The 27574-nt window shown below is 30.3% G+C and overlaps 2 protein-coding genes across 4 annotated transcripts in view; one reads left to right on the top strand and one right to left on the bottom strand.

Moving 5' to 3' along the window:
- LOC145258087 (histone-lysine N-methyltransferase set-17-like) lies at positions 1-27308 on the bottom strand. 3 transcript variants are annotated; one of them, XM_080115816.1, is made up of 5 exons: positions 7244-7302; positions 1874-1949; positions 1566-1760; positions 1060-1336; positions 1-506 (listed from the first exon to the last, which is right to left on the bottom strand). In XM_080115816.1, the coding sequence occupies exons 2-4, from the start codon at positions 1877-1879 to the stop codon at positions 1331-1333; spliced, it is 207 nt and encodes a 68-aa protein (XP_079971942.1). In that variant the 5' UTR covers positions 1880-1949; positions 7244-7302; the 3' UTR covers positions 1-506; positions 1060-1330. The 3 variants fall into 3 exon arrangements, with proteins under 3 accessions (XP_079971942.1, XP_079971940.1, XP_079971941.1); XM_080115815.1 differs by lacking the exons at positions 1-506; positions 1060-1336; positions 1566-1760 and adding exons at positions 9875-9916; positions 10284-10427; positions 27181-27308 and having other exon boundaries at positions 1872-1949; positions 7244-7352; XM_080115814.1 differs by lacking the exons at positions 1566-1760; positions 1874-1949; positions 7244-7302 and having other exon boundaries at positions 1060-1330.
- The window catches only part of LOC145257984 (histone-lysine N-methyltransferase PRDM9-like), a 28525-nt gene continuing 28197 nt past the window's right edge, over positions 27247-27574 (top strand). Inside the window, exon 1 of the mRNA XM_080115709.1 lies at positions 27247-27534. Within this exon, the coding sequence (XP_079971835.1) occupies positions 27247-27534 (288 nt within the window). The remainder of the gene's footprint in view (positions 27535-27574) is intronic.

The raw sequence follows: 27574 nt of genomic DNA, 5'->3' as shown, positions 1-27574 counted from the left end.
TATTTTATAATTCAAATTTTTATTTTATAATCTAAAATATAAAATATTGAACAATGCAAATAATACGTTGATTAACAAATAAACAAAAGCAGAAATAATGAAAAAGGTAAAAATTTGTATGTTTTATTGTTATGCATTTATTAAAATATATTTCCTTAATATAAACCTCACATTAAAATGTGTTCTTGTTTCTATGTATGATCTGTGTTGTCTACATTTTTGTTTAGGTCCATGCACCAAAACCGTTTCTTATCTGTGAATAACAAGGTGTTTCTTTAGGCTGCTTTTCTGTGTACACGTATACGAACAAACATCACAATCAAACGGTTTCTCTCCACTGTGAATACGCATGTGTCTGTTTAGGTTGCATTTCAGTGAAAATCTCTTCAAACAAATTTCACACGGAAATCTCTTCAAACAAACTTCACACTGAAATGGCCTCTTGCTGTAATTCACATTGCATTCTTTAATGTTTTGTTTTTTGGTTAATGTCTTGAAATTTGCATCTGTGAAAAACAAAAAAACATTCTCTTGTATTGATCAATTTCACAAATAATTAAGTTTTTCATTTTCTTTGAACAAAAACAAACATTTTAACATATTTGATTGGATCAATATTTTCACGTCTTTTTTAATTATGTTATAATTTATTCACTTTGTTACAGATATTTTAAATATTTGACGTCTTGTTAAAACTAATTACAAATCATTTTGTGTTAAATAATAAAATTAATATTGAATAATATTTAAAGACTTTAATATTAAATACATTAACTTATTAATGATATTTTTTTTGCTTTAAATCTTAATCATTTTTTTTTCATTATAAAAAATGTAATCTTTCTACTTGATGTTGGGAATTCACACACGTACGTCTTTTCAATAATTTCTTAGACTATCATTTAAAGTCAATCTTTTGTATTCAACTTTAGCTTTTTCCCTAAAATATCAACATTTGATTTTGAAGTTTATTTTTTTTAATGGATGAAAATTGAAATTAAAAAAAATCTCTATAATAAAATTCTATTAAAAATATCAAGACATTTTTGTGGAAAATACCTGGAATTGTGGTTCGAGTATCTTTATTTTTGTCCTGTTTCTTTGATGAAGTAGAGATACCCATATGTCTGGCATAGTCATCACCATACCAAACCAGTAATTCCTCGCCTTTTGACACACGTCTTAACGTCTTGTAGTAAACTTCATCGAGAAATTGGAAAGCAAAAAGATTTTGTTCATTTTCATTTCTTGCACAATTTACAAATCACATCCAATTTGAAATCTTTGGGTTTTGGGCATCAATGAAATGGCTTGCTTTACCAGCATCACTTTAAATCTAAAAATAAAACAAAAATAATCATACAGTATCTCTATAAAGTTGAGAGGTTTATTTCAGTTAGAATTGCAATAAGAAAATATAAAAAATTTTTTTTATATTTCAGTCTTCGTATTATATTTGCGGTACACAATTATTAAATATTTGCAATCACTTTTAATCAACAAAGATCAATTTTTAACTTGAAAATGATTCGGATAAAACATAAAACACAAAAAGTTTCACTTACTTGCCAACTGTATCCGAACAACTGAGCCTTTTCTTCATTTCGGATTATCTCCCCTTTGCAAGGTCCAAATCTGGCCCGATCAGGTATCGGCTCCGTGGCAAATACTCCTAGGCCAGCATTTGGTATACTTGATTTTTTAATAGCAACACAATTGGGAGCCGTCTTCTCGGCATATTTTGATGTGTGTTGTTTTACCTGATAAATGAAATTCAAATTCTTGTAATATCGTCGGGATTTCCAATGAAGGGGACACAATCGAAGGGGGAAGCGTCATATTAAAAAAGAACATCAAGAAAGAAACCACTCACCTCCATGTCTAGAATGATAACCAGCGGACCGTGGATGGGCAATTATGTATGTATTCTTCTTTACAATCTTCACAATCTGAAAATAGGTAAATATCCTAGAGCTAATTTAATATTCAGTAATGTGATTGATAATTTAAAATTCAAATTAGAATTAAATTAAAAATCCGTTTCACAAGAAGGAACAACAACAAAGTCAATAATTTGTACAATCGTTTCGGAAAACAATGTTTTTATTGTGGTAGACATTAAGCCACGGACAATAATTTTTACATATAGTATTTTAAAAAAAACAGTTTCCTCATCAGCAAAAGTATTGGGAAGGGTTTTTAATATATGTAAAAGACACCATAAATAAACATAGCATTAAAAGTAAGGCAGATGTATCTGGAAAAAAGAATTTAAATAAAAGGTATGTATTTACTTGATAAGTAAATTAATATGGGTTAAAGATAGAAATAAAATAGAATAAAATTATAAATCTGAATTTGGTTTAAATATAATATTATAATAATATATTTCTAATTAAATTCATAGACACACACATATACATATATATATATATATACACATATGTATATATATATACATATATATATATATATACATACATATATATATATATATATACATAAATATATATATACATACATATATATATATACATATACATACATATATATATACATACATATATATATATACATACATATATATACATACATATATATACATACATATATATACATATATATATACATACATATATATATACATACATATATATATATACATACATATATATACATACATATATATACATATATATATATATATATATATATATACACACACATACATACACACGCATATACACAGATACATATATATATATATTAATATATATAATTATTTACCTTTTAATTCTTCGCCTTTTGAAATCAGCAATTAAGGTCAAAATATTCATATGGATGTTTATTGTAGCTCTTCAACTTATGAAATGATAAATTTTTAAAAAGAACGCTATTGGAATATTTTATATCGGTTAGCATACGTTTGATTAAAACGTTAAATTTAAAACTGAAGAAAGAAAGGGGAAGATAATCTTATTTCTTTAATTAAACAATGCAAGGGAGATAATTAGTATTTAATTTATTTTTAAGGAATAATAAATCAAGCAAACAAAATATTATAATCTATTTTGAAATTACTGAATTTAATATTTGATAATTTATTTATTTATTGAAATAAAAAATATCATAGGTTAAGGCTAAGAATATATTTTAATAATATATAATAATGGTCGATATATCAGATCAATTAATATTAACAATAATACTGATGATCAAAATTTTTATTAATAAGCATATCAAGTTATAGTTTAATTTCAATAATATAACAGGTCGAGTTTCTATACGTAATTACAGATATGTTTCATAAGAAGGACTTACAATTATCAACCAAATGTATCCCCATACCTTCTAAAGACACCTTTATAACCAGCTTAATTACAAGTATAAATATATTTATAAGGAACCTGAGATGGAAAGCCTACCATTTTGATAAACACCGAAATGATACCACTGAACCAATATATCAACAACCTGAAGAAATGGAAAAAACCAACCTCAGAGAGGACGATGAACAGAGAAAAGCAGCCAAATACTACAGACTAAAAACATACAAAAACCCTAAAAGAAACAAGGACACTGAGAAATTTGAAAATGATTTGATCACCCTGATTAAAAATATTAAATTTAAAAAAAAAAAAAAAATATTTCACTCCAACCCTTAAAAAAATAAATAAATTTTCAAAATCTATTTCAAAAAGCCACCAAAATAAACTGATAGTACCGGTGGATAAAACTAGAAATTTTTACACAATTGACTATATACAGTATAAAAATCTAATATATAAAGAACTTAATAAAAATTACAAAACAACAAACAAGTCAGCACTAAATGAAATAAATAATGACGCAAAAAACATTTTAACTAAACTTAAAGTAGATAAATACACAGAAATAACGGTACCAGGTACCCCGAGATTTACTTTAAAAGACTACAAACAAAGCTTTAATATTAACCCTACTATTAGACTCATCTGCCCCTCAAAATCAGATATAGGACTGGTTAGTAAAAACATATTAGATAGAATTATCCCCCAAATTAAATCTATAATAAAATACCCACTATGGCAATCTTCCAACCAAGTAATCGACAGGTTTTCTAACATTCAAAATAAGAATAACGTTAAATTTCTTTCTTTTGATATTGAATCATACTACCAACCTATATCACCTATCCTACTAAATAAATCTCTATTAATGGCACGAAAACTAACTAATATAACTCACGACGAAATTAAAGTAATACTTGTAGCTAGAAAGTCTTTAATAACCTTTGATAATAAATATTGGACCAGGAAAAATACCCCTAACCATTTCAACATTTTAATGGGCTCGACCGACTCGGCTCAGGTCACCGATCTAGTTGGCCTTTTCCTTTTAAATGAAATTCATTGTATACTCCACAAACAGTTCAAACTTGAAGGAGGACTATACAGAGATGATGCACTTTTCGTAACTAACTCTACAAATAATAATTACGAAAAAGCAATTAAATCTCTACATAAATTATTTAAAAATTATGGACTTACTATAAAAATCGACCCTAATAAAAAAAATTGTTAATTTCTTAAACATAACCTTAAATCTTGAGAACTCTACCTTTGAACCCTATCATAAACCTAACCAATCTGTACTATATGTCCATAATGAATCAAACCACTCTAAATCAATATTGAAATCAATAGTTCCCAATGTCTCTTTAAGAATTTCTAGGCTATCTTCTAGCAAATCTATATTTAACAAAAATGAAAAATATTACAATGAAGCCCTTAAAAATTCAGGATACAAATCACAAATTAAATTCATAGATAAAAATGATAGAAACATAAACTGCATTGAAAATAAACCTACTAAGAGCGTAATAACCTATAATATGGCAATGTCTTCCTGTATACGTGTTAAAAAAAATGACCAAAAGGCAAGAAAAGATAAAACCAAACCACAAGTATTAGATACTAATACAAATAAGCAGCAAACCAAAACCCGTAAACGTAAAAACAGACATAAGGAGACACTATGGTTCAACTCTCCATATTCCAAAAATCTTGAGACAAACTTAGCCAGAGAATTTTTTAAAATATTGGATAGGAACTTCAAAGCCCCTCATAGATATAATAAAATCTTTAATAAAAATACAATCAAAGTGTCTTACTCTATTATGCCAAACCTTCATCAAAAAATAATTAGTTCTAACAATAAAAAAATTAATAAGCTACAAAATACAAATATACAGAATATTGCAGGCTGTAACTGTAGAAGAAAAAATAAATGTCCCCTACAAGGCTCATGTAAAATAAAAAATGTAGTCTATAGCTGCACAGTATCAAAAACCCCAAATCGAAATGAATTTAATAGCAACCATAACTCAACCACCTGATTAAATAATGACACCAACTTTAACCAATCTATCAATCAAATACAGACCAACCCACCATATCTACCATATCCAACACCTAATCTACCGGAAAATAATTACACTAAACAAGAGGCAATATATTTTGGTTCCACATCTGGCTTAATAAAACATAGAATTTCAACGCACAAATATTCTTTTAAAAATCACTCCCTGCTAAACCAAACTACCCTATCCAAGCATATTTGGCGGCTCAAAGATAACAATATTTCTTTCAATTTGAAATGGCAAATAATAGGATCTTACAAAGCATACAAGCCAGGAGATAAATTCTGTGCTCTTTGTACAAAAGAGACCCTAAAAATGTTAAAATATGAAGATATAAAACATAGAACCACCCTCTTAAATTCAAGAGAAGAACTTATTTTCGCATGCAGTCATAAACGTTGGTTTAAATTTAATAAATATAAACCACCTTAAATTATTAAAAATGTTACTTAGTAATATTCAGTATTAAAATTAAACTATAACTTGACGTGCTTATTAATAATAATTTTTGATCATCAATATTATTATTAATTGATCTGATATATCGACCATTATTATATATTATCAAAATATATTATTAAACTTAACCTATGATATATTTTTTAATTTCAGTAAATAAATAAATTATCAAATATTAAATTCAATAATTTCAAAATAGATTATAATATATTGTTTGCTTGATTTATGATTCCTTATTAATAAATTAAGTTAAATACTAATTATCTCCCTTGCATTGATTTAATTAAAGAAATAAGATTATCTCCCCCTTTCTTTTTTTAATTTTAAATTTAGCGTTTTCGGTCAAACGTATTCTAACCGATATAAAATATTCCATAAGCGTTCTTTTCAAAACTTAACATTTCATAAGTTGAAAAGCTACAATTAACATCCATATGAATGCTTTGTCGTTGATTATTGATTTCAAAAGGCGAAGAATTAAAAGGTAAATAATTATATATATATATATGTGTGTGTGTATGTGTGTGTGTATATATATGTGTATGTGTGTGTGTGTGTATGTATATATATGTGTATATATATGTGTGTGTGTGTGTGTGTGTGTGTCTTGGTATTTAATTTTTAAGTTTTATTAGAAATATATTATCATAATGTTATATTTAAACCAAATTCAGATTTATAATTTTATTCTATTTTATTTCTATCTTTAACCCATATTAATTTATTTATTCAGTAAATACATACCTTTTATTTTAATTATTTTTTCCAGATACATCTGCCTTACTTTTAATGCTAGGTTTATTTATGGTGTCTTTTACATATATTAAAAACCCTTCCCAATACTTTTGCTGATGAGGAAACTTTGTTTTTTTTAAAATACTATATGTAAAAATTATTGTCCGTGGCTTAATGTCTACCACAATAAAAACATTGTTTTCCGAAACGATCGTACAAATTATTGACTTTGTTGTTGTTCCTTCTTGTGAAACAGATTTTTAATTTAATTCTAATTTGAATTTTAAATTATCAATCACATTACTGAATATATATATATATATATGTATATGTATATATCTTCCTCTCTGATCTCAATTTTCAATTCTTAGATGTGTCTACTTTCCTATAATCATTCTTCAAAAGAAATTTGAAATTTCACACTTGATTGAAATTGTTTTTACATACGGACGCAACAAGATAACCATTGAAACATCAAAATAAGAAATGTCTATTCCAGAACAAAAGTCTATTTTTAAAAATATTCAAAAGTTTAAAATTATAAAAATTTGAGAATATGAAATAATTTCAAGAACAAACTTTTCCCGTTCTTTGAATGAAATTCAACGTCAAAGTCACAATTCTTTAAAAAAAAATGTATATACTTACATATGAAAGAATCTTCGGACAAAATTTCTAATTGCATGCACGTTGTTGGCTTTTCACGTAAAATTCTTGTCACACACGGAATCGATTAAACCAACATTCGTTTCGGAAACTGGATACAAATTAAAAAATTTAAATAAAGAATAAGAAAAATATTAACGACTGAATTTCTTCATCACCACATTATCAAGGCCAAGAGGCCACTCGAGGATAAGGGTTAAAGAGTGTACAGTAGAAATTGGACAATATAGTAATCATTAGTAATGAAAATTCGGTAAATTTGTTAACTTATATGGAACGGCTCATCAAGAACTTATTTACGTTAGACTTGAAGACAACCATATTGTAGTCAGCCGGAAAGCAGGAAAACGGAAGACAATTCCACATGCCTGCAGTTCTAAGAAAGAAGCTTTGTTCATGGAATCTACGTTTAGGTTTAGGCACAGATAAAGAGTGGGAGGAATTATTGATAGTGTTTTCCGCTAGACGAGTGTTTCTTGTGAAAGTTTGGCAAGGGGGGGGACCATAGATTGAAGCTCAGTCGAACACTTTCCATGAAAATAACGATACATCAGAGACAAACTTGCAACATCTCTTCTGTGAGATAGAGGTTTCAGGGAAGAGAAAAGGACATCTCCTACGAGGCTACGAAGTCTATTTTGAACTCTATCAAGGCAGGACAAGTCTTTTCTAGCAGCTCCTGCCCAGATGTGGCAACAGTATTCCATCCTTGGACGTACCTGGCTCTTATATAGATAGAGAATAGCATCAGCAGTGAGATATCTACTGGATCAATAGAAAGACTCCACCATTTTTCCAGCGGCCTTGGCAACAGATTTGATGTACATGTTCCATTTAAGATCAGGAGTAACGGTCAAGCCCAGAAGCTTGTCAAAACTTGAGGCCTCCTGAAGATGAGAGCCATTCATTTCACTTGATGCCATATGTGGATCAGAATGTTGATGTAAAGAGAGAAGCTTGGTTTTAGATGCATTAAAAGTAACCAGCTACTCCTTTCCCCATTGTACCATGGGCTCAAAATCAGAGGAGAGAGAATCGGAGAGAACTTGGTCGTTTACTGTCTTAGATGTGCTACCATAAATGGTAGTGTCATCAGCATAAATGTCTACAAATGATGTAATGATGTGATTTGGAAGATCATTAATGTAGATCAGGAAAAGAGTTGGGCCCAGGATGGACCCCTGAGGGACTCCAACATTAATACTGTGAGCTTCTGATTTTTGTCCATAAACTACTACTTTTATGAACCTATCAGAAATAAATGATTTAATAATTGAGAAGACATTTCCAACTATACCATAGCTAGAGATCTTGTGAAGTAAACCTTTATGCCATATCCTATCAAAGGCCGTAGATAAGTCAAAAGCAATTGCCCTAGAAAGGTTGCCTCCGTTTAGAGATTTGCTAATCCTATGAGATATAACTGTAAGCACATCTGCTGTAGATCTAGCAGAATGGACACCATATTGAGTGTCACTAAGAAGGTTATTTTTGTTGAGATGGTTGATTACTTCTATATTTAACACAGATTCCAGCAACTTACTCATGACACACAGGAGACTTATTGGCCTGTACTGTGAGGGGGATGAACGATCACCTGAATTCTTAAATACAGGGCATACTGATGAGATTTTCCAGGGTGATGGGAAGCTATTCTCCTTAAGACAACGTTTAAACAGTTTTGTAAGTATGGGCGCTAGTTCTGGTTGAAGTTTTTTGAGTACTATAATTGGAATACCGTCAGAGCCAGTTGCTTTACTGGAATCAAGGTTTTTGATTAGCTTGGCAACATCACGTACAGATATATGTATATCACATAGCATGTTTTCTGATACAGGAGGAACTATTGGGGGTTGGCGGCCTTTGTCGCATAGGGTAGAATTAGCTGCAAAGTTCTTGGCAAAGAGTTTGGTTTTGTCTGATGCTGACGAGATTACCTCAGGTTCATTTATGATAGTTCATACAGTGCACACGCTTCTGTTCTGGTGGGAACCAAGCCGCTGCTCAGCTACTTTGGACTTGATGGATTGAGCATACAACTCTCTTGCGTTCTTTATTATTTTCTTACAATGGTTGCTGGCAGTCCTGAAAGCGGCTTTAGTTTCCATACATTTATTACGTTGGAAGCAGTGGAAAAAGTGATTTCTGTACGCAATGGCAGCAGCACCTTCTGTTAGGTTTTTGCTGGAACTTTTTCTTTTTCTTACAAGTAACGATAAAACAGAATTATTTTTTGAAGATGAAAGAAATGTTTCGAGATAATTCCTGGAAAAGAATGTTTTCAGCAACACTCTGGAGGTGTCTTTAGTTTTTGTCTCCAAACATAAAATTTTGTCAGAAATAAATTATAAAATAATCTTTAAAAAAATTATTGAATTTTATCAAAACTAAAATTAATTCATTTTTTAAATTTGTTTTGATAAGAAATTTGAAAACTTATAAAAAATAAAAATTATTAAAATTTCATAGAAATAAAAAATTCATTGATTCATGGTTGTTTACAAAATTAATTTCCATGTAAAAAAGACGGAGGATGAATATCAGTTTTTCATCATTTTAATTTAAAAAAAAAAAAAACGAATTAAGAAAAGAATTTAATTTTCAAATCGTTACCTTCAGAATTTGTTTTTTTGACAGAAACTTTTGTTTTGCATGCTGAAAAAGAGAAAAATAAAAACAATTTTTTTTATTAAAGTTTTGTTTATATCAAAATTGGAATTTTTAAAGATTTTTTATTTTTAAAGTTTTTTTGAAGTCTAAAATTTTACTATTTTATCGTTTTATTAAACGTGATTATATTGAATGCATTTTAAAAATATTTTTTGTTTATATCAAAATACGAAATATGAAAATTTATTAAAAACATTACAATTCATGATGTTTTTGTTTATATTTTTTTTTTCCCTGCAAGTAAAAGTTTTATGGATCAAACAAATTGAAAAAAATTGCGTAATTTTAAATTAAAGTTTAATTAAATTCAAGTTTAATTAATATGAAAAATTTTAAGTAAAAAAAAAATTACCAGTCGATGGTTTTTTTCTTTTTATAACTTGGCAACCATTCCGCATCATCATCTTTTTTTCTTCATCTTCCTTTTCAAGTTTTTTTTCCATTCTTTTCTTTTCCTTCGCAGACTTCATAAAACTTGGTTTTTCAGGAAAACAACCTGGAATTTGAAACACAATTTAAAAATCAAATGAAATTGAAAAATTGTAAATGAGATATATATATATATATATATTTAGCTCTTATGCGTAGATCATCGTATAACGATTTGATCACTGTCTGTCTGACGTAATGAACATTTAAATTAAAATGTTTAAAATTCAACGCTATTTCACATGATTAATGATAGCCAAATGGATACGGCCCCCGCTAATCGAGCCAGAGATGTCTCGTGTCGCGGGGTTCGAATCGTTCGACTGGTAGTAATCGTGACACCCTGCACTGAAGAATCCCGAAAGGATGAAACACTAGTGTCTGTAGGTATTTAATTATTATAGTAAAAAAAAAAAAAAAAAAATAATTATATATATATATATATATAAATACTTATGTCAAATTGATGATTGAATTTAATTTTAATAAATGTTTCTTGAAATTAAATTCCATTTATTCAAATGGCTGCACATTCACAGTATGTTCTTTTTTGAATGATCGAACAATTTCTTTTAGTCATTAAATTAAAAAATGTTAAATTTATTCTTAAAAAGTTAATTTTAAAAAATTAAACTATTTTTCACATATTCTAATTAAATTTTTTATAACATTCGATAAAAATAATTTAATGTTAATTTTATCTAAAATTTTATTTAAAGATAAAAAATTTAAATGTTAAATTTTTCAATATTTTTTAAAAATCGTTAAAAACAATTTTAGATTAAAAATATTTGGTTTTGTTATTTATATAAATTTAATATATTTTTATATTTTACGATTTAGAATAAACTAGCGGGGGGTACCCGGCGTTGCCCGGGTGTTTATTGGTGTGTGTGCTTGGGCGGGAGGGGGGGGGTCAAAACATAAGAATAAGCGAAGTAAATATTTTTAAATATTAAATATTAAAATGTTAAAACTTTAAAATCGGAAAAACAATAAAAGAAAACGCGAATGTGATGGAAAGAGAAAACAGAAAAATGAATGTTAAAACTTCTTTAAAAAATCTGAAAAATACCCCCCCCCCCAAACAAAAAAAAAAACACGTGAAAATTGGCTTCCGGGTGTTTAGAGGTGTGTGTGCTCTTGGGGGTAATCAAAACATAAGAATAAGCGAAGTAAATATTTTTAAATATTAAATTATTAAATAATTTATATAAAATAAATCGAAAAAAAAAACACAAAAAAAAAACTAACGTAAGGCAAACGATGTTAAATGTAAAATTCGGAAAAACAAAAACAAAAGAAAACGCGAATCTGATGGGAAAAAAACCCAGAAAAACGAACAAAAAACCCAGAAAAACGAACAAAAAACTAAAAAAAACATAGAACGTGAAAAATTGCTTAAATAACCCTGCCTCAATATCAAAATTTAAAAAATCGAAAAAAAAAAGAAAAGAAGACATCTCACACCATGATTTGAACCCAAAACGTTTAGATAAAAAGACCGCGCTCTAAGCAACTGAGCTAAAACGACGTCACCAAAAATCTGTCGCGTTATCAAATATTTAAAGTAAATCAGGTTACAACGTCATATGACGCATGCGCAGAAGCGAATTTGTCATGAGAGGACGGTTTTTGTTGACCCCTTCCCCTGTAGAAAAGTGCTGATTTCAGGGTTAAAAAATTAACGTTTTTGGCCAATTTTTCGATATTTATGGGGCGAAGGATGGGGCTTTCATATGAGACCAAATTTGTGAATTTTTGTTCTGTCTGTCGAAAGTTTTTTAGCAGATATACAAACACACACACATACATACATTTTCGCTTTTATATATATATAGATTGATTTATATATAGAGATTGATTTCCCTCAGTTTTTGAATCTTTCAAGACATTCTAAAAACAATCTTTTGTATACTTCATGATTTTTGGGTTCAAAAAATTATAGTTAAGTACATTATTAGGTGCAACTACACTATAATACCGAAATTCGGAATTTTTAATATTGAATTTCAAGGCAAAGCAATGGTCTCTACTTGATTGTCATGTTACAGTAATGAATATAACCAGAAATTATGAAAACGATGAGGTAGAAAAAAAAAAGAAAAAAAACACAAAAATCAATAAATATCATTTTTTAAATCGATTTTTTTGTTTTCCAAATTTCGTTATTATATTGTAGTTGCGCCCATTATTTTATTACCAACAACAACAAATGATTAGTGAGAAAGCAAAGTTTTGTCAGCTTAAATGCTATTTATGTCTGACTTTACAATAGTTGCTTGAAACGAAAGAAAATGAGAACAAAAAAGCAATAATTCCAATCTTTTTACCCATCATTAAAAGAGCTTCGTAGTTGCTTCGCATATTTTGCAACGTTTTTTTTTTTTTTGTCTTTTGATTCGTCGGCCGTGAAAAATAGTTCAATGCTTTCAGAAATGTTGCTGGCGTCAATTTGGAAATTATTTTTTAAACAATTCATATTCGTAAAACTGGAAGATAAAATACAAATTCATGCAAAGAAAAATTTAATTATTTTACAAATAAATTGTACAAAATAAAAAAAAATGAAAAATTTTTTGGAGTTAACCTGTAAACAATATAGGTAAATGTGTAGTTTAGCGGTGTAAATTATTCGACAAACAAATTTATAAAAATATTTTATTTAGCGGGGTTGTACAACCATCACACCCCCTGCGTGATTTCTATACTGATGGTTTTTTTTTAAATTTTTTCACTGGATTATTATTGATTGGACACTAATTAACCAGATCATGAAAAAAAAATCATTTCAACATTTGAAAGGAATGCTCACTTTAATAGTTATAATGTTCTGGTAAATCGGTCACCTATTTTTTTTTTTTTTTAAACACGGAAGCGCCTTCGGGAGATATGAAATGATGGTCCCATGTTGACAAAGAAATGTATTGGGAGGCGTATGATATAAAAATTGACAACGGGATGAAAAATTATGAAACATTTCTCCAGCATGTTAAGTGAAAATACTTTTTAAAAAGTTTTGAATAAAGACCCTCACCTTTCATAAAAACAGATAAATTATTGTAAAGAAGCACCCATAAACTCACCTTTCATAAAAACAAATAAATTATTTAAAAAAAAAAAAAAACACCCACCAACTCATTTTTCAATACCAAAAACGGTGCTTGTGCACTTATTGAACCGTGCTATTTTTAAATAGTATTTTCGAGTTAAATAAGTTTTATGATATATATATATTTTTTAATTAATTTAACTGAAAGAACAGAATAGCTACAAAACACCCCCCTGTTCCCATGTTAAGAATGGCTTTTGAAATAACGTTATTATTTCAGCACGGTTCAATAAGTGCACAAGTACCCCAGAAACTAAATAAGCTAAAACAAAAAAACAAAAAAAACTCAAAACTTTATTTTCATAAAAAAAACTATAAAAAAGTCATGTTCATAGGTAGCTCCAACGCGCGCCAGTTTTACACCTCCCCATATGTAACACGATGTAATTGTAATTTAATTTAATATTATCATCCTAACGTTTTTACCATTTTATAAAAAAAGTTTCAAATAAACTGTTAATAATTTTTTTAAGCCGTTCACACACTCATGTTTTAAAAATCTAGTAAAAATCAAATAATAATCATATTTTCCTGAAATTTTTGATATTCAATCATTATTAAATAAACTTACATATTAAAAGTAGGTTTCGATAAATATATTAGCGGAAATATATATATATTTTTTTTAGGTTTTCTACCCCCCACCCCACCCATTATATTTCATGGTCCGAAAACTAATCAAAATAAATATGGGTTGATAAAATTTTCAACATTTTTTAAGCTGAAAAGATCAAATAATTCAAAAATAGTAATTCCTGTTATTTATTTCACTTACCGCAAAGTTGTAAATACAATTGGACATAAATTCAATATTATGTTAAAAAAACAAACAAAAAAAAACAACACTTTCTGGATAATTTTTTCTCGGTAATATAATTATTCGAATTACAAAAAAAAAACAATTCTAAAACATAATTATTTTTAAAAAGCTTTAAATGATATTAAATTAAAATATTACGCGATATGAAGTTTAAATGGATTTTTTTAATAACAGATTTCCAATAATAAAAAAAATATTCATATAAAAGAATATAAGACTATTGAGATAATAAAAATTGTAAATCCAAAATCAACCTTTAAAAAATTCGTTTTGATTTTATTATTTAAATTGATAGAGGGTGGTTCTTTAGGGGTATCAGAATTTTTATAGGAATTTTTGACACCCCTAACACGAATCTGCGAATAAAATATAAAAATCTCGTAATTTCTCTGTTAAAAGTGGGTTATTTATTTTCTTTATGGATTATACTTCCAAAATAAACTATTAAAGTTGTTTTAAAAGTAATAGAAATATTTTTTAATTTTTTTAAAACAGTAATGAATTTTCCGAACTCAATATTTTTCAATTTTTAAAATTTTAAAATCTATCAAAATTTTTCTATTGATTCTATTTTTACGATATTTTCAGGGTCAATGTGAAATTTTATGTTCTTTCCAATAAACCGAATATAATATTTTAGACAAACGTTTTTTTCAAATTCACGCCCCCCACCTTTACAAGTTTCTATTAAAAAGTAAATAATTAATTTACTCACCGAAAAGTAAATAATTAATTTACTCGCAAATTGAAGAGAAAAGGTCAATAAATAATATATTCAAATTTAAAACAAAAAAAGTAGTGATTTTTAGAATTTTAACTGTAAAGTTTGAAGTTTAAAACCTTTTTTTTAAAACCACGTTATTTGTTTTTTCTTTATTTTTTTTAATGGAACCTTGGTCCTTGCTCCTTTAATTGAAAAAAATTTAGGGCTTGAATTACATTTTTCGAGGAGTTATAAGCTTGGAAAGACAGGGGGTCGAATAATTCACGCCTCCCATTTTGAAATGTCTATTAAAAAGTAAATAATTAATTTATGTACCAAAGTCTTATATATCACAAATTGAAGAGAAAAGGTCAATAAATAATATATTCAAATTTAAAACAAAAAAAGAACTGTTTTTTAGAAATTTACCTGTAAAGTCCGAAGTTTAAAACCTTTTTAAAAAAAAACACGTTTTTTTTTTTTTTTTTTTTTTTTTTTTAATGAAACCTTGGTGCTTGCTCCTTTAATTGAAAAAAAAAAATTAGGGCTTGAATTACATTTTTCAAGGAGTTATAAGCTTGGAAAGATGGGGTGGAATTATTCACTATTTTCACGAAATTTCTGACACACCTAGTGGTTCTTATGTTTGGCGCTTTTTTTCAAAAATGTACGAAGGCTTGTAAAGAACACTATTTTTAAATACATGTGTCAATAGAAGACGTTAAAATTAATTTTATTTTATTAACTCTAGTCTGTGTAATTCGTTAATAAAAATGTATTTGTTTTACTAAAGGTAAGTTTTATATTATTTTTTATTCATAGCAAAAAAAAAAAAAGTGTAGAAGCACCGAATTTAAATAATGGTAGTTATTAAACAATAATTTTATGCAAATTAATGAAATTAAAAAAACAAAACAAAATAAAAAAAATTACAGGACAATTCCAGAAAATTTCTTTAATTATTTTTCCAATACTTCAAAAAAAAAAAAAATATCGTTAAAATATAAGAAAATTGAATGCCTAAATGTTAGAAAAATTGTAATTTACGAATAAAAACCAAATATTTTTTGGCGGGAAATTCCTCTCCCGCCAAAAAATGTTTCACTTTTTATTTATTTGGAGAAAATTTTTTGTAGTTATTTTTATGCTTTAAATTTTTACACCAAAATTGTTAAATCATTAAGAAATAAAAAAAAAAAAAGTAATCAAGAAATTGGTACTCCTTGGGCGTTGAGTTCCATGGCGACCAGCATAAAAAAAACAAGCGTCGCTCTCTTCCTAACGCAAGTGCACTTAACATTTTTTATTTACTGACGTTGTAGTAACTAAACGATTATTTGTCACATTATTTATTTATTTATTTTGAAAAAAGTTTTACTCTTTATGAATATTAAAAGAAAAAACATTTATTAATGTCTCACTTTTACAGACATTTGTTTTTAAATTTCTTTTTAAATGACGACTTTTATCGACTTTTTTTTAATAGCATTTGCGGATGGGTAAAAAATGACAAAACCATTTACTGACAATTTCTCAGTATCTTGACTTTGATAAAATTTATTTGTTAAAAATATTTGTAAAAGTGAGAATTATCAGTAAATGGTTTAGTTTTTTTTTTTTTTTTTTTTTTTTACCAATCCGCAAATGCTATTAAAAAAATACTCGATAAAAGTCGTCATTTAAAAAATTTTTTTTTTTAAAAAGTCGTCATTTAAAAAAATTTTTTTTTTAAATTAAAAAACAAATGTCTGTAAAAGTGAGACATTATTAATAAATGTTTAGTAATTTTTTTCTTTTAATATTCATAAAGAGTAAAACTTTTTTACAAAATAAATAATGTGACAAATAATCATTTAGTTACTACAACAACGTCAGTAAATAAAAAAAAAATGTTACGTGCAAATGCGCCAGGAAGAGAGCGACGATTGTTTTTTTTTATGCTAGTCCCATGGGACTCAACGCCCAAGGAGTACCAAGAAATTTATTCATCAATTAAAAAATAAACTTCATCCTCCCTAAATATTTAAAAAAATATTAAAATTTATTTTTTAGAAGGGGATGGTAGTTTTTGAAACTATATTTAAAGGGGGGGGGTCCTGTTTTACAATCGACAGAGGCACAAAAATGGTCAAAAATTAAAATAAAACAAAATGTCAACAAAGTTTCTCTTTGGGAAAAGTTTTTTTTTTTTGTGATTTTACTCATTTTAAAACGTTTAATCGGTTCGAAATAGCTCCCCTCAATATTTAAAAAATAAAATTTATTTTCATTTGGAGGAAGGGTTCTTTTTAAAACTATATCCCTTTCAGTATTTTCTTTACTTTTCTATTTCGGAGCGATTATCGAGACTCCCAAAGCAGTTTAACTTTCAAAAAAGAATAGAAAAAAAAAAAAATTAAAAAATTGGCCGAAATAAGTCGTTGCTTCTAAATTGGAGGATCGATTTACAAGAACGTTGTATTAAAAAAACGGAACACCATTTAAAAATGTTAAATATTGAATTTTTTGATAAACTGGTTGGTTGAATCCAAGTTTAGCGTTACAAATTCCAGAGAATTTTTTGAGGATCGGCACTATTGCTAAACGAATTATTTTGCGCTAAATAATATTTTTTGTTTAAAAAAATAACCATTGTAAGCAAAGAACAAAATATCGAAGCCGGTGATTTTGCTTACTTTATCGCCATCATCTAAATTGAAAATAAAAATGTTTGCTTCTTGTCTTCTTCATAAAATCATCTTTTAATCTGATTGGTCAATTTTTTTTCTTCGAGAGTGACCTGCCCTTTCTTTTTGGGGAAGGGGGGGGAGGGAGGAGACTGATTTTCATTTAAACGAAAAAATTATTAAACAAGATTTGTTTTTTTCCCTTCAATTGGGGGTGGGGGTGGTTGTGGAATTTTCCTTGTATTTAAAATAAAATAAAACAAGCGAAAAAAATTATTGAACAAGATTTGAACAAAATAAAACAAACATTATGAAACATTTATTTTACATCTGTACGGATTCGGTAAAATAAGTTTCGAGAAAAGCGTAATATTAATGCACATTGAAGGAAAAAACTAAATCTTGTTTAATAATTTTCTCGTTTGTTTTACTTTATTTTAAATAAAGTGACCCCCCCCCCAAAAAAAAAAAATAACAAAAAAAGGGCAGGTCATTCTCGAATCTTAATCAGGCGAATTCGGTATAGAGTAGTTTCCAAGATTTGAAGAAATGTTAGTTCAAAGAAAGTGGGGGATCACTTTTCTATAATAATTTAACGTATAATGATCACCCACTTTATGGCCACCACTAGTGTAAAACTTGAATTTACGCCGCTGAAATACACATTTGCCGAATTTTTGTTGGAGGAGCGTCAACGTGTGGGTGCTCAATTTACGTAAAATTCTTCATATCTTGGAAACTACTCGTTTGCTGGAATTTTAAACGTTATTTTCGTTTTCAAATTCCTCAAAAACTTATAAATGTCTTAATTTTGCTAGCAGTATATCATTCAAAAACAAGATGGCGTTAAGTTTTTCTTCGATAAAATTTCTCATAATATTTGATTTTCTTAAATAAAAAAAAACTACTTGATCGATTTACGTAATTTTTGGAATATGACATTTTCATGCAGTGACAAGTATGTACATTATAAAGATTTTTTTCAGATTTTTATAGTAAAAAAGATTACTTGTGGACCATTTATAGACTCGCACTAAACAATTTGTTATGATACCGAGCAAAAGGTTAGATTTTTAGGAAGAAAAACTAGTATTACAGACGGGGAGGGAATCTCGGCGCTTTAACTGGAGTTATCTCCCCGTGGCGTGTTCAACAAATTCCATAATGGCTGACTTCAACGCGCTCTCATAAAAACATGTTTTTCCGCTGTAAAAAAAAAAAAAAAAAAATATTCGATCAAATTAAATGGATTTTTTTTTCGGAGATCTTCAGTCCAAAACAGATACGTACAATATAACCTTTTTTTCGATATCTTTATTTTTTAACGTCTTCATTAAACTACAAGTATCCACATCTATCCCAACACTTATACCCTCTAAAAATAATTATACTCCAAAACTTATTTGTTATTTCAAATAATAAAGAGTCATGCCGGTTCATCGAAATTAGGATGGCCGTAATTAAAATTTTTACAAATCCATTAAATATTCTCGTATTTTGGGGGTAAATTTTTACGATGTGCCCCACCCCAACCATCCCATATTAAAAACAGCTTTTGGAATGAACACTCCCCCCCAACCACGAAAGCCGTTCTTAACATGAGGAGGTTGGAAGGGAGTGTTTATTCCGAAATCCGTTCTTAACATGGGAAGGTTGGAGTGTTTATACTACGCTGGGGCAGGTCATAAAAAAAATATGATTTTTTCTTCAATGAAATCAAAATACAATCATATATCGACAATGTAGAGAAATAAACAACTTCTAGCATGTTTATGTCAGTTAGACCACGGTCCTAGTGAAGGTCGTCGTTATATGCTGTTCGATTACAATAACACAATTTCTTTTGTTTACAAAATTAGAAATTTAAAAAAGTTAACTTGGGTATCTGAATAATAAATAAAAAATTAACAATGATGAGCGAAAATGAAATTTATGGTTTCGTTTTGTATTAATTCAAAATTGATATTATGTTTTCAGTGTTTTTTTTTTGGGGGGGGGGGTATGAGAAATATGACTATAGTGAGGATTGAATCTTTAACCCCCAGAATATTGTTACTTACAGCGAATTATGACAGGCATTATTTATGTAGAAATTTGTGGGATTTTAAACCTACTTTTGTTTTATATGGACGGATGGACAGATGGTGCTAGCAAACTAACATATCCAAAAATTATGGAAAACGATACAGTGTAGCTGGAAATGTCTTCTCAATTATTAAATTATTTCTCTTTGATAGATAACTAAGAGTAGTAGCTGATGAGCAGAAATCAGGCGCTCACAGTATTAATACTGAAGTTCCTCAGGGGTCCATCGTGTGCCCAATTCTCTTCCTCATCGACATTAATGATCTTCCAAATCACATCCTTACATCATTCGTAGACATTTATGCTGACGACACTACCATCTATGGTAGCACATCAAAGTCCGTAAACAACCAAGTTCTCTCAGATTCTCTCTCCTCTGATCTTGAGCACGTGGTACAATGGGAGCAGAGGTGGCTGGTTACTTTTAATGCATCTAAAACCAAGCTTTTATCTTTACATCATCAACGCTCTGATCTCCATCTGCCATAAATTGAAATGAATGGTTCTCGTTTTTGACAAGCTTCTAAGCTTGACCTTTACTCCTGATCTTAAATGGAACACGTACATCAAATCTGTTGCCAAGGCCGCTGGAAAAATGGTGGGATCTTTCTATCGATCCAGTAGATATCTCACTGCTGATGCAATTCTCTATCTATATAAGAGCCAGGTACGTCCAAGGATGGAGTACTGTTGCCACATCTGGGCAGGAGCTGCTAGAAAGGACTTATCCTGCCTTGATAGAGTTCAAAATAGACTTCGTAGCCTTGTAGGGGATGCCCTTTTCTCTTCGCTGCAACTTCTTTCTCACAGAAGAGATGTTACGAGTCTGTCTCTGTTTTATCATTATTTTCATGGCAAGTGCTCATCTGAGCTCCAAGCTATGGTCCCACCTCGCCAAACTTTCACGAGAAACACTTGTCTAGCTGAAAACACTATAAATAATTCCCCCCACTCTTTATCTGTGCCTAAACCTAAACGTAGATTCCATGAACAAAGCTTCTTTCTTAGAACTGCACCATTGTGGAACTCTCGTCCATTTGCTTGCTTTCCGGCTGACTATAATGTGGTTGTCTAACGTAAACAAGTTCTTGATGAGCCGTTTCCCTTAAGTAATCCAATTTACCAAATTTCCACAACTAACAATTACTACGTCACTGTCCCATTGACCACTTTACACTTATTAACCCTTATCCTCGAGTGGCTTCTGGGTCTTGATAAGTGATGACTCCTTTGTAAAAAAAAAAAAAAAAAAAAAAAAAAAAAAATTACACAGAATTTTCTTTACCAATTGCCTCTTTGGGGAATCCAGAAATCCAGAAATCCAGAAACCAGAAATCCAGAAACCAGAAATCCAGAAACCAGAAATCCAGAAACCAGAAACCAGAAACCAGAAATCCAGAAACCAGAAATCCAGAAACCAGAAATCCAGAAACCAGAAACCAGAAACCAGATAATCTCAACTTGGAAAGAATTGAATTGGTTCCAACAAAACAATTTAAATGTGTCTCTTTAATTACCCGGTCTGAACCACACGCCGAGGATCCGAACTGGGCCATCTGTCCAGCTGAATGACGCCGGGAGGTTGACGTTGCCACTCCAGACGCCCATACGCAGTCCTACCAACTTGCTGCGGTTTATCTTGGTCCCTGTAATTCTTTCGTATCGAGCGAGCGCCGACACAAAGACTGTGACATCATCATGAAGCTCGACACAAAGACCGTGACATCATCGGCAAACACAGATGCCTTGGTGGCTGAGCCACCAGGTATTGCAATTCCGTGCTGGGCCGAATTTGCCTCCCCACGTTTCAGGTTGCGGAGCAGGGGCTCCAAAGCCAGGACATAGAGCAGGGGTGACAACAGACAATCCTGACGAACTGTTCGAGAGATAACAAGGGGTTTTGAGCGCTTTCCGTTGACTTGCACGACGGCTGTGGGCTGTCGATACATCATGGAGATCCACTTGCAGAAGTCCGGTTTAAAACCGGCGGCCTCTAAGACAGATGTCAAGAAACGATAGTCGACCCTATCGAAGGCTTTGGACTGATCTAAGTTTATCAGCGCGGCTTCTGTGTCATCATCTATCCCTCCCTCTAGGATCGTGCGTACCAGGTGCAAGTTGTTCTGAATCGATCTCCCCTTCACAGTGTAGTTCTGTTCCGGTTCAACTAACTCGCCGATAACAACCTGCAGCCGATTCGACAGGACCTTGGCCAAAATCTTCAACTCTGTGTTTAGCAGAGTTACGGGTCAGTAATCGTCCAACTCTTCCCCACCATGCCCGTCACCTTTCCTCAGCAATGTGATCACTCCCTTGGTGACTTGCTCCAGGATGGATCCCTGAGCAAACCAATGGTTGAACACATCCATTAGAAGAGGCAGAAACATGTGTGACAGCCTCAAATACAGTTCGTATGGCAGACCATTGAGTCCCGGCAATCTGTCACAGCTGACCTGCTTCAGCGCAGTAAAAACCTCCCGCTCCGTCACCTGGCCCTTGCAACTAGCCACTCTAGCCGCCTCGAGGCGGATAGAGTCAGCCAAATAGTCGGTAAACTCAAGAACCGGAAGATCGGGCTGCTGCATAAAACGCTCCTCGAAATGTTCTCGAAACCCCTCGCAGATCTCCCGAGTCGATTCCAGGGTGCGTCCATCCGGATGTCTTACCTTTGCAATGTACTTGTCCGAGCCACACCTAGAAATTTCACGACGCGCGTCAGTGTTGGAGTTGACTGCTTCATTGCCTATCTTTCTAAGCCTAGTTCTGACTACTTGACCTTCATAACGCTTGCTATTCTCACGCAGAAGGTCCTGCTTAGCTAGTCCCTGACTAACCCTATCACCCTCCCCTGTAGCCCGGGCTAGTTTCTGCTGTAGCTTCTTCTTCGTCTTGGCCATATCTAGTGCGAGATGCTGGGCATACTTGACGGAGAAGGTTCTAATTTTGGCTTTTAGACCTACCCACCACTTACTCCCAGTAACCGCCCCCACTAGTACTTTTTGAATTAATTCTATTAGCTTCTCTTGGAAGTCTTGTATCTCCAGAAGGGAGGTGTTTAACTTCTAGTGAGCCACTAACTTAGGCCTATTTCCTAGCTTCAGCCAGGCCATAACTAGTTTATGGTCCGTCTGGCCTAGCCAAGTGAACGTGGGACAAGATAAGAAGTCTACTTCGCCTCTCCTAACGAACATCCTATCCAAGTAAGTGTTTGGATAGGAGGAAACGCTATTGGTCCATGTCCACATCTCCCGCCCCGGATGCTCGACCCGAAACCTGTCGATCAGACAGCATCTAGCTATCAGATCAGCCAGGCTGGACTCGCACCTCTCCGATCCTCTAGCATCGCCTCCTACCTTATCTATCTCGGGGTCTAAGATGGCGTTCCAATCCCCCATTAGCACTACCCACTTTCGACAATCTACAAACGCGTCATCTTGGCCAAAAGACTAAGAAAATCTCAAAAAGCTAAGAACAGCATCTATTAACAGACCTTTGATCTTAACCAAAAAGGCCAAGCACAAAAATGTTACGGACAGACCGACAGATCAACCGACCGTGTGACTTATAGAGTTGCTTGCACGTGACTAAAAAGCTGCTTGAGAATAATGGATTTTAATAGATTTTAATTCGTTTTTAAAAAAAGATAACAACTTGGTTTTTCTTCCATTTTTTTTTTGCCATGCCTAGTAATTTTGAAAATCAAAAAAAAATTTTTTGTATATTTTGTACAATTTATTTGTAAAATTATAGAATTTTTGTTTGCATGAATTTGTAATTTATCTTTCAGTTTTACAAATATTAATTTTTTAAAAGATAATTTCCAAATTGAGCAACATTTCTGAAAGCATCGAACCATTTTTCATCGCACGTGTCATGTTATATGCGTTTGTCACTATTTTTATCAATGCATGCATAAAAAGTTTTTATCCAATTCTTTGCAAATTTTAGAACAAATGAAATGAATATATTTGCTATTAAATAGCGTTTGAACACATTATCTTTTATATATTTTTTTACTACAAAGCGTCAACTGATATTCTAACTTTTGACTGGAAAGACGCACGTGTTGTGTTCAAATTCTGTAGCAAAGACAATTCTTTTCCCTGATTAGCTAAAACAGTGTCGATGAGCACAACTTACACTTCGGGTATTTACGTGAACACACCTCGACTGCTTATTTGCAAAAATGATCTACTACCAGCAGGCATGCTATGCTGACATGTTTTGTTGTCAATAATCGGTTTAAATAGTGATTCCTTTCAATATACAAATCACAACAAAAATATTAAAATATCATTTTAAAGAAAATTTTATTGTGAATCCAGTTATATAAGTTTTATTTTGATGGACGTAGGAGAAATGTACTTATTACTGATTTAAAGACCGAGTGTCAAATTAAGTAGCAGTATGTGCCTTGTGCAGCGCTGAACATTATGGTGTTTGGTATTGCTAATATAATGGCTAAATAAAGACTAAATGGATTTAAAAAAAATGAAAGAGGGCTAACTAACCGAGTTTCGTTCATCGCTCAACAAAGTAAAATTATATATATATATATATATATATATATATATATATATATATATATATAATTATTTTTTTACTATAATAATTAAAATAATAATTAAATACCTTGTTTTTAAAAATATAATTATCCACTGACAGGTGTTTCGTCTACAACTCATCAGAGTGGCTAGATCTAGCAAGATTTGAAGTCGGGACCTCTCTCTCTCTCTCTCTCTCTATATATATATATATATATATATATATATATATATATATATATATATATATATATATATATATATACACTAGCAAAAGTACCCGTCGTTGACTGGGTTCAAAAACAGCGTACAGAAAATGGACTCTGATTTATGAAAGTATGATAGCTTATGAAAAGGAAGGGTTGTAAAGAGATAGCTTCGAATTTGGGGGTATCAAAACCAAAGCAAAATATGATGAAAGTAAAAATAAAATAGATAAACCCCATAATTTATTATACCATACCTGTTCACACTGAAACACTTATCACAATATTCTGTGGATCTATATTAAAAAACCTTGTTAAACTTTGTGACATATTTCCATTCTATGGAGGTCAGGCGCGAACGAACACCCCATAATTTTATCATACCATATTTCTTCAAACTGAAACATAATTATCAAAGTATACTTACGCAGATAGATATGAAAAGTCTTTATTAAAGTTTGTGCCTATTTCCATTCTATGGATGCCAGGCGCGAACGCAGACTCCACAATTTTATTATACCATCCCTATTTAAGTTAAAATATACTTATCAAAGTATTTTTATGTACATCTATATCAAAAACCCTTGTAAACGTTTTTTTTTCATTTTTTATTTCCATACTTTGTGGACCAGGCATGAATGCAGACGCCACAATTTTAATGAACCACCATTCTGCCAGATCAAACATATCCATTTCTGTGTCTTGATACATCTTCTATGATTATATGTAATCAGTTTTTTAAAATAGTCAACCATATAGGAGCCTATTCGTGACCAGACACACACACATTCAGCTTTATATTATATTATATATATATATATATATATATATATATATATATATATATATATCACAAGTTTACATTTGATTTTCTATCTGAATTATTTCAATTTAAAGGTTGTTTTCCTGAAAAACTAAATTTTATGAAATCTGCGAAGGAAAAAATAAAAATGGAGAAAAAACTTGAAAAAGAAGATGAAGAAAAAGAAAATGATGATGTGGAATGGTTGCTAAGTTATAAAAAGAAAAAACCTTCGACTGGTAATTTTTTTTTACTTCAAATTTTTTACATTAATTAAATATGAAATGAGAATCATCTGCTAATTTGAAATTTTTATGCAATTTTTTTCACATTTATTCGATCAGTAGATGTTTCTTCACGTTAGATGTTTCTTCACGTTAGATGTTTCTTCACGTTCAGTAAAAAAGATAGAGAAGAACTACTGTGAATTGTGAATTTGATTAATTTTTTCTTTTTAATTTCATATTTGTCTTCATAAAAATTTATAAGGATGAATTAAATGTAATGGTAAATGTATACAAATACCGTGACAGCGAATTAGTAGAAAAAAATGTACCCTAACCCTAACCCTAACCCAGTTTTCAGATTCGTGTTCAGCACACCGAAACGTAACAGAATACTACGTAAAAGATTTTACTAATTCGCTGTCACGGTGTTTGTATAATAATACCAATGTAATCATTAAATTTAATAAAACGATAAAATAGTAAAATTATTAACAATGGAACTTAAAAAAAAAAAATTAAAATTCTAGTTTTCATATAAAAAAAAATTTTTTAATTGTTTCTTTTTTTCTTTTTCTGCGTGCAAAGCAAAAGTTTCTGTCAAGAAAATTAAAACAGAAATTCCGAAGGTAATGATTTGAAATTTAAATTCTTTTCTTAATGAATTCATCGTTTTTTTTTTAAATTAAAATAATGATGAAAAATTGATATTCATCCTCCATCTTTTTTACGTGAAAATTAATTTTGCAAACAACCATAAATCAATGAATTTAAACATTTTTAGAATTTAATAATTTTTATTTTTTTATAAGTTTTCAAATTTCTTATCAAAACAAATTTACATGAATTAATTGATAAAATTCAATCATTCTTTTTAAGATGATTTTATAATTTTTTTTTGACAAAATTTTATGTTTGAAGACAAAAATTAAAGACGCCTCCAGAGTGTTGCTGGAAATGTTCTTTCCAGGAATTATCTCGAAACATTTCTTCCGTCTTCAAAAAATAATTTTTTATTGTTACTTGTAAGAAATTCAGTCGTTAATATTTTTCTTATTCTTTATTTAAATTTTTTAATTTGTATCCAGTTTCCAAAACGAACGTTGGTTAAATCGATTCCATGTGCGACAAGAGTTTTACGTGAAAAGCCAACAACGTGCATGCAATTAGAAATTTTGTCCGAGGATTCTTTCATATGTAAGTATATACGTTTTTATTAATGAATTCTGATTTTGACATTGGATTTTATTTAAAGAATGGGAAAAGTTTGTCCTCTTGAAATTATTTCATATTCTCAAATTTTTGTAATTTTAAACTTTTGAATATTTTTAAAAATTCTGATGTTTATGTTTCAATGTGTTATCTTGCCATTCTAAAGCCAAAAAATGAATTCACAATCACTTTTTCCTCCGATCAATTTGACAGATGCTTTTAACCATTAAGCCATGAGTCTCACTTAATAAATAATTTATAACCAAAATAAAAAGTCTTGTTAAAAATTCCCGAAATGTTACTGAGTCAAATGCTGGAGGATGTACGATGAAACTCGCAACATTTGAATGATTAGCAACCAAGATTAAGATACATGTTGATATGATCATATATATTTATATATTTCATATCTTCAGATTATGAAGATTGTAAGGAAGAATACGTACATAATTGCCTCATCCACGGTCTGCTGGTTATCATTCCTGACACGAAGGTGAGTGGTTTCTGTCTTGATGTTCCTTTCCAATATGGCCTCCTCCCTTCGTTTGTGTTCCCTTCATTTGAAATCCCGACGATATTACAAGAATTTGTGTTTCATTTATCAGGTAAAACAACACACATCAAAATATGCCAAGAAGACGGCTCCCAATTGTGTTGTTATTAAAAAATCAAGTATACCAAATGCTGGCCTAGGAGTATTTGCCACGGAGCCGATACCTGATTGGGCCAGATTTGGACCTTACAAAGGGGAGATAACCCGAAATGAAAGAAAAGCTCAGTTGTCAGGATACAGTTGGCAAGTAAGTGAAACTTTTTGTGTTTTACGTTTCATCCGAATCA

Source organism: Euprymna scolopes, chromosome 33 (assembly GCF_053919585.1).
Source record: "Euprymna scolopes isolate OS-2025 chromosome 33, ASM5391958v1, whole genome shotgun sequence".
Lineage (NCBI taxonomy): Eukaryota > Metazoa > Mollusca > Cephalopoda > Sepiida > Sepiolidae > Euprymna > Euprymna scolopes.
Note: the sequence above shows the minus strand (reverse complement) of the source record. Positions and strands in the feature narration are given on the sequence as shown.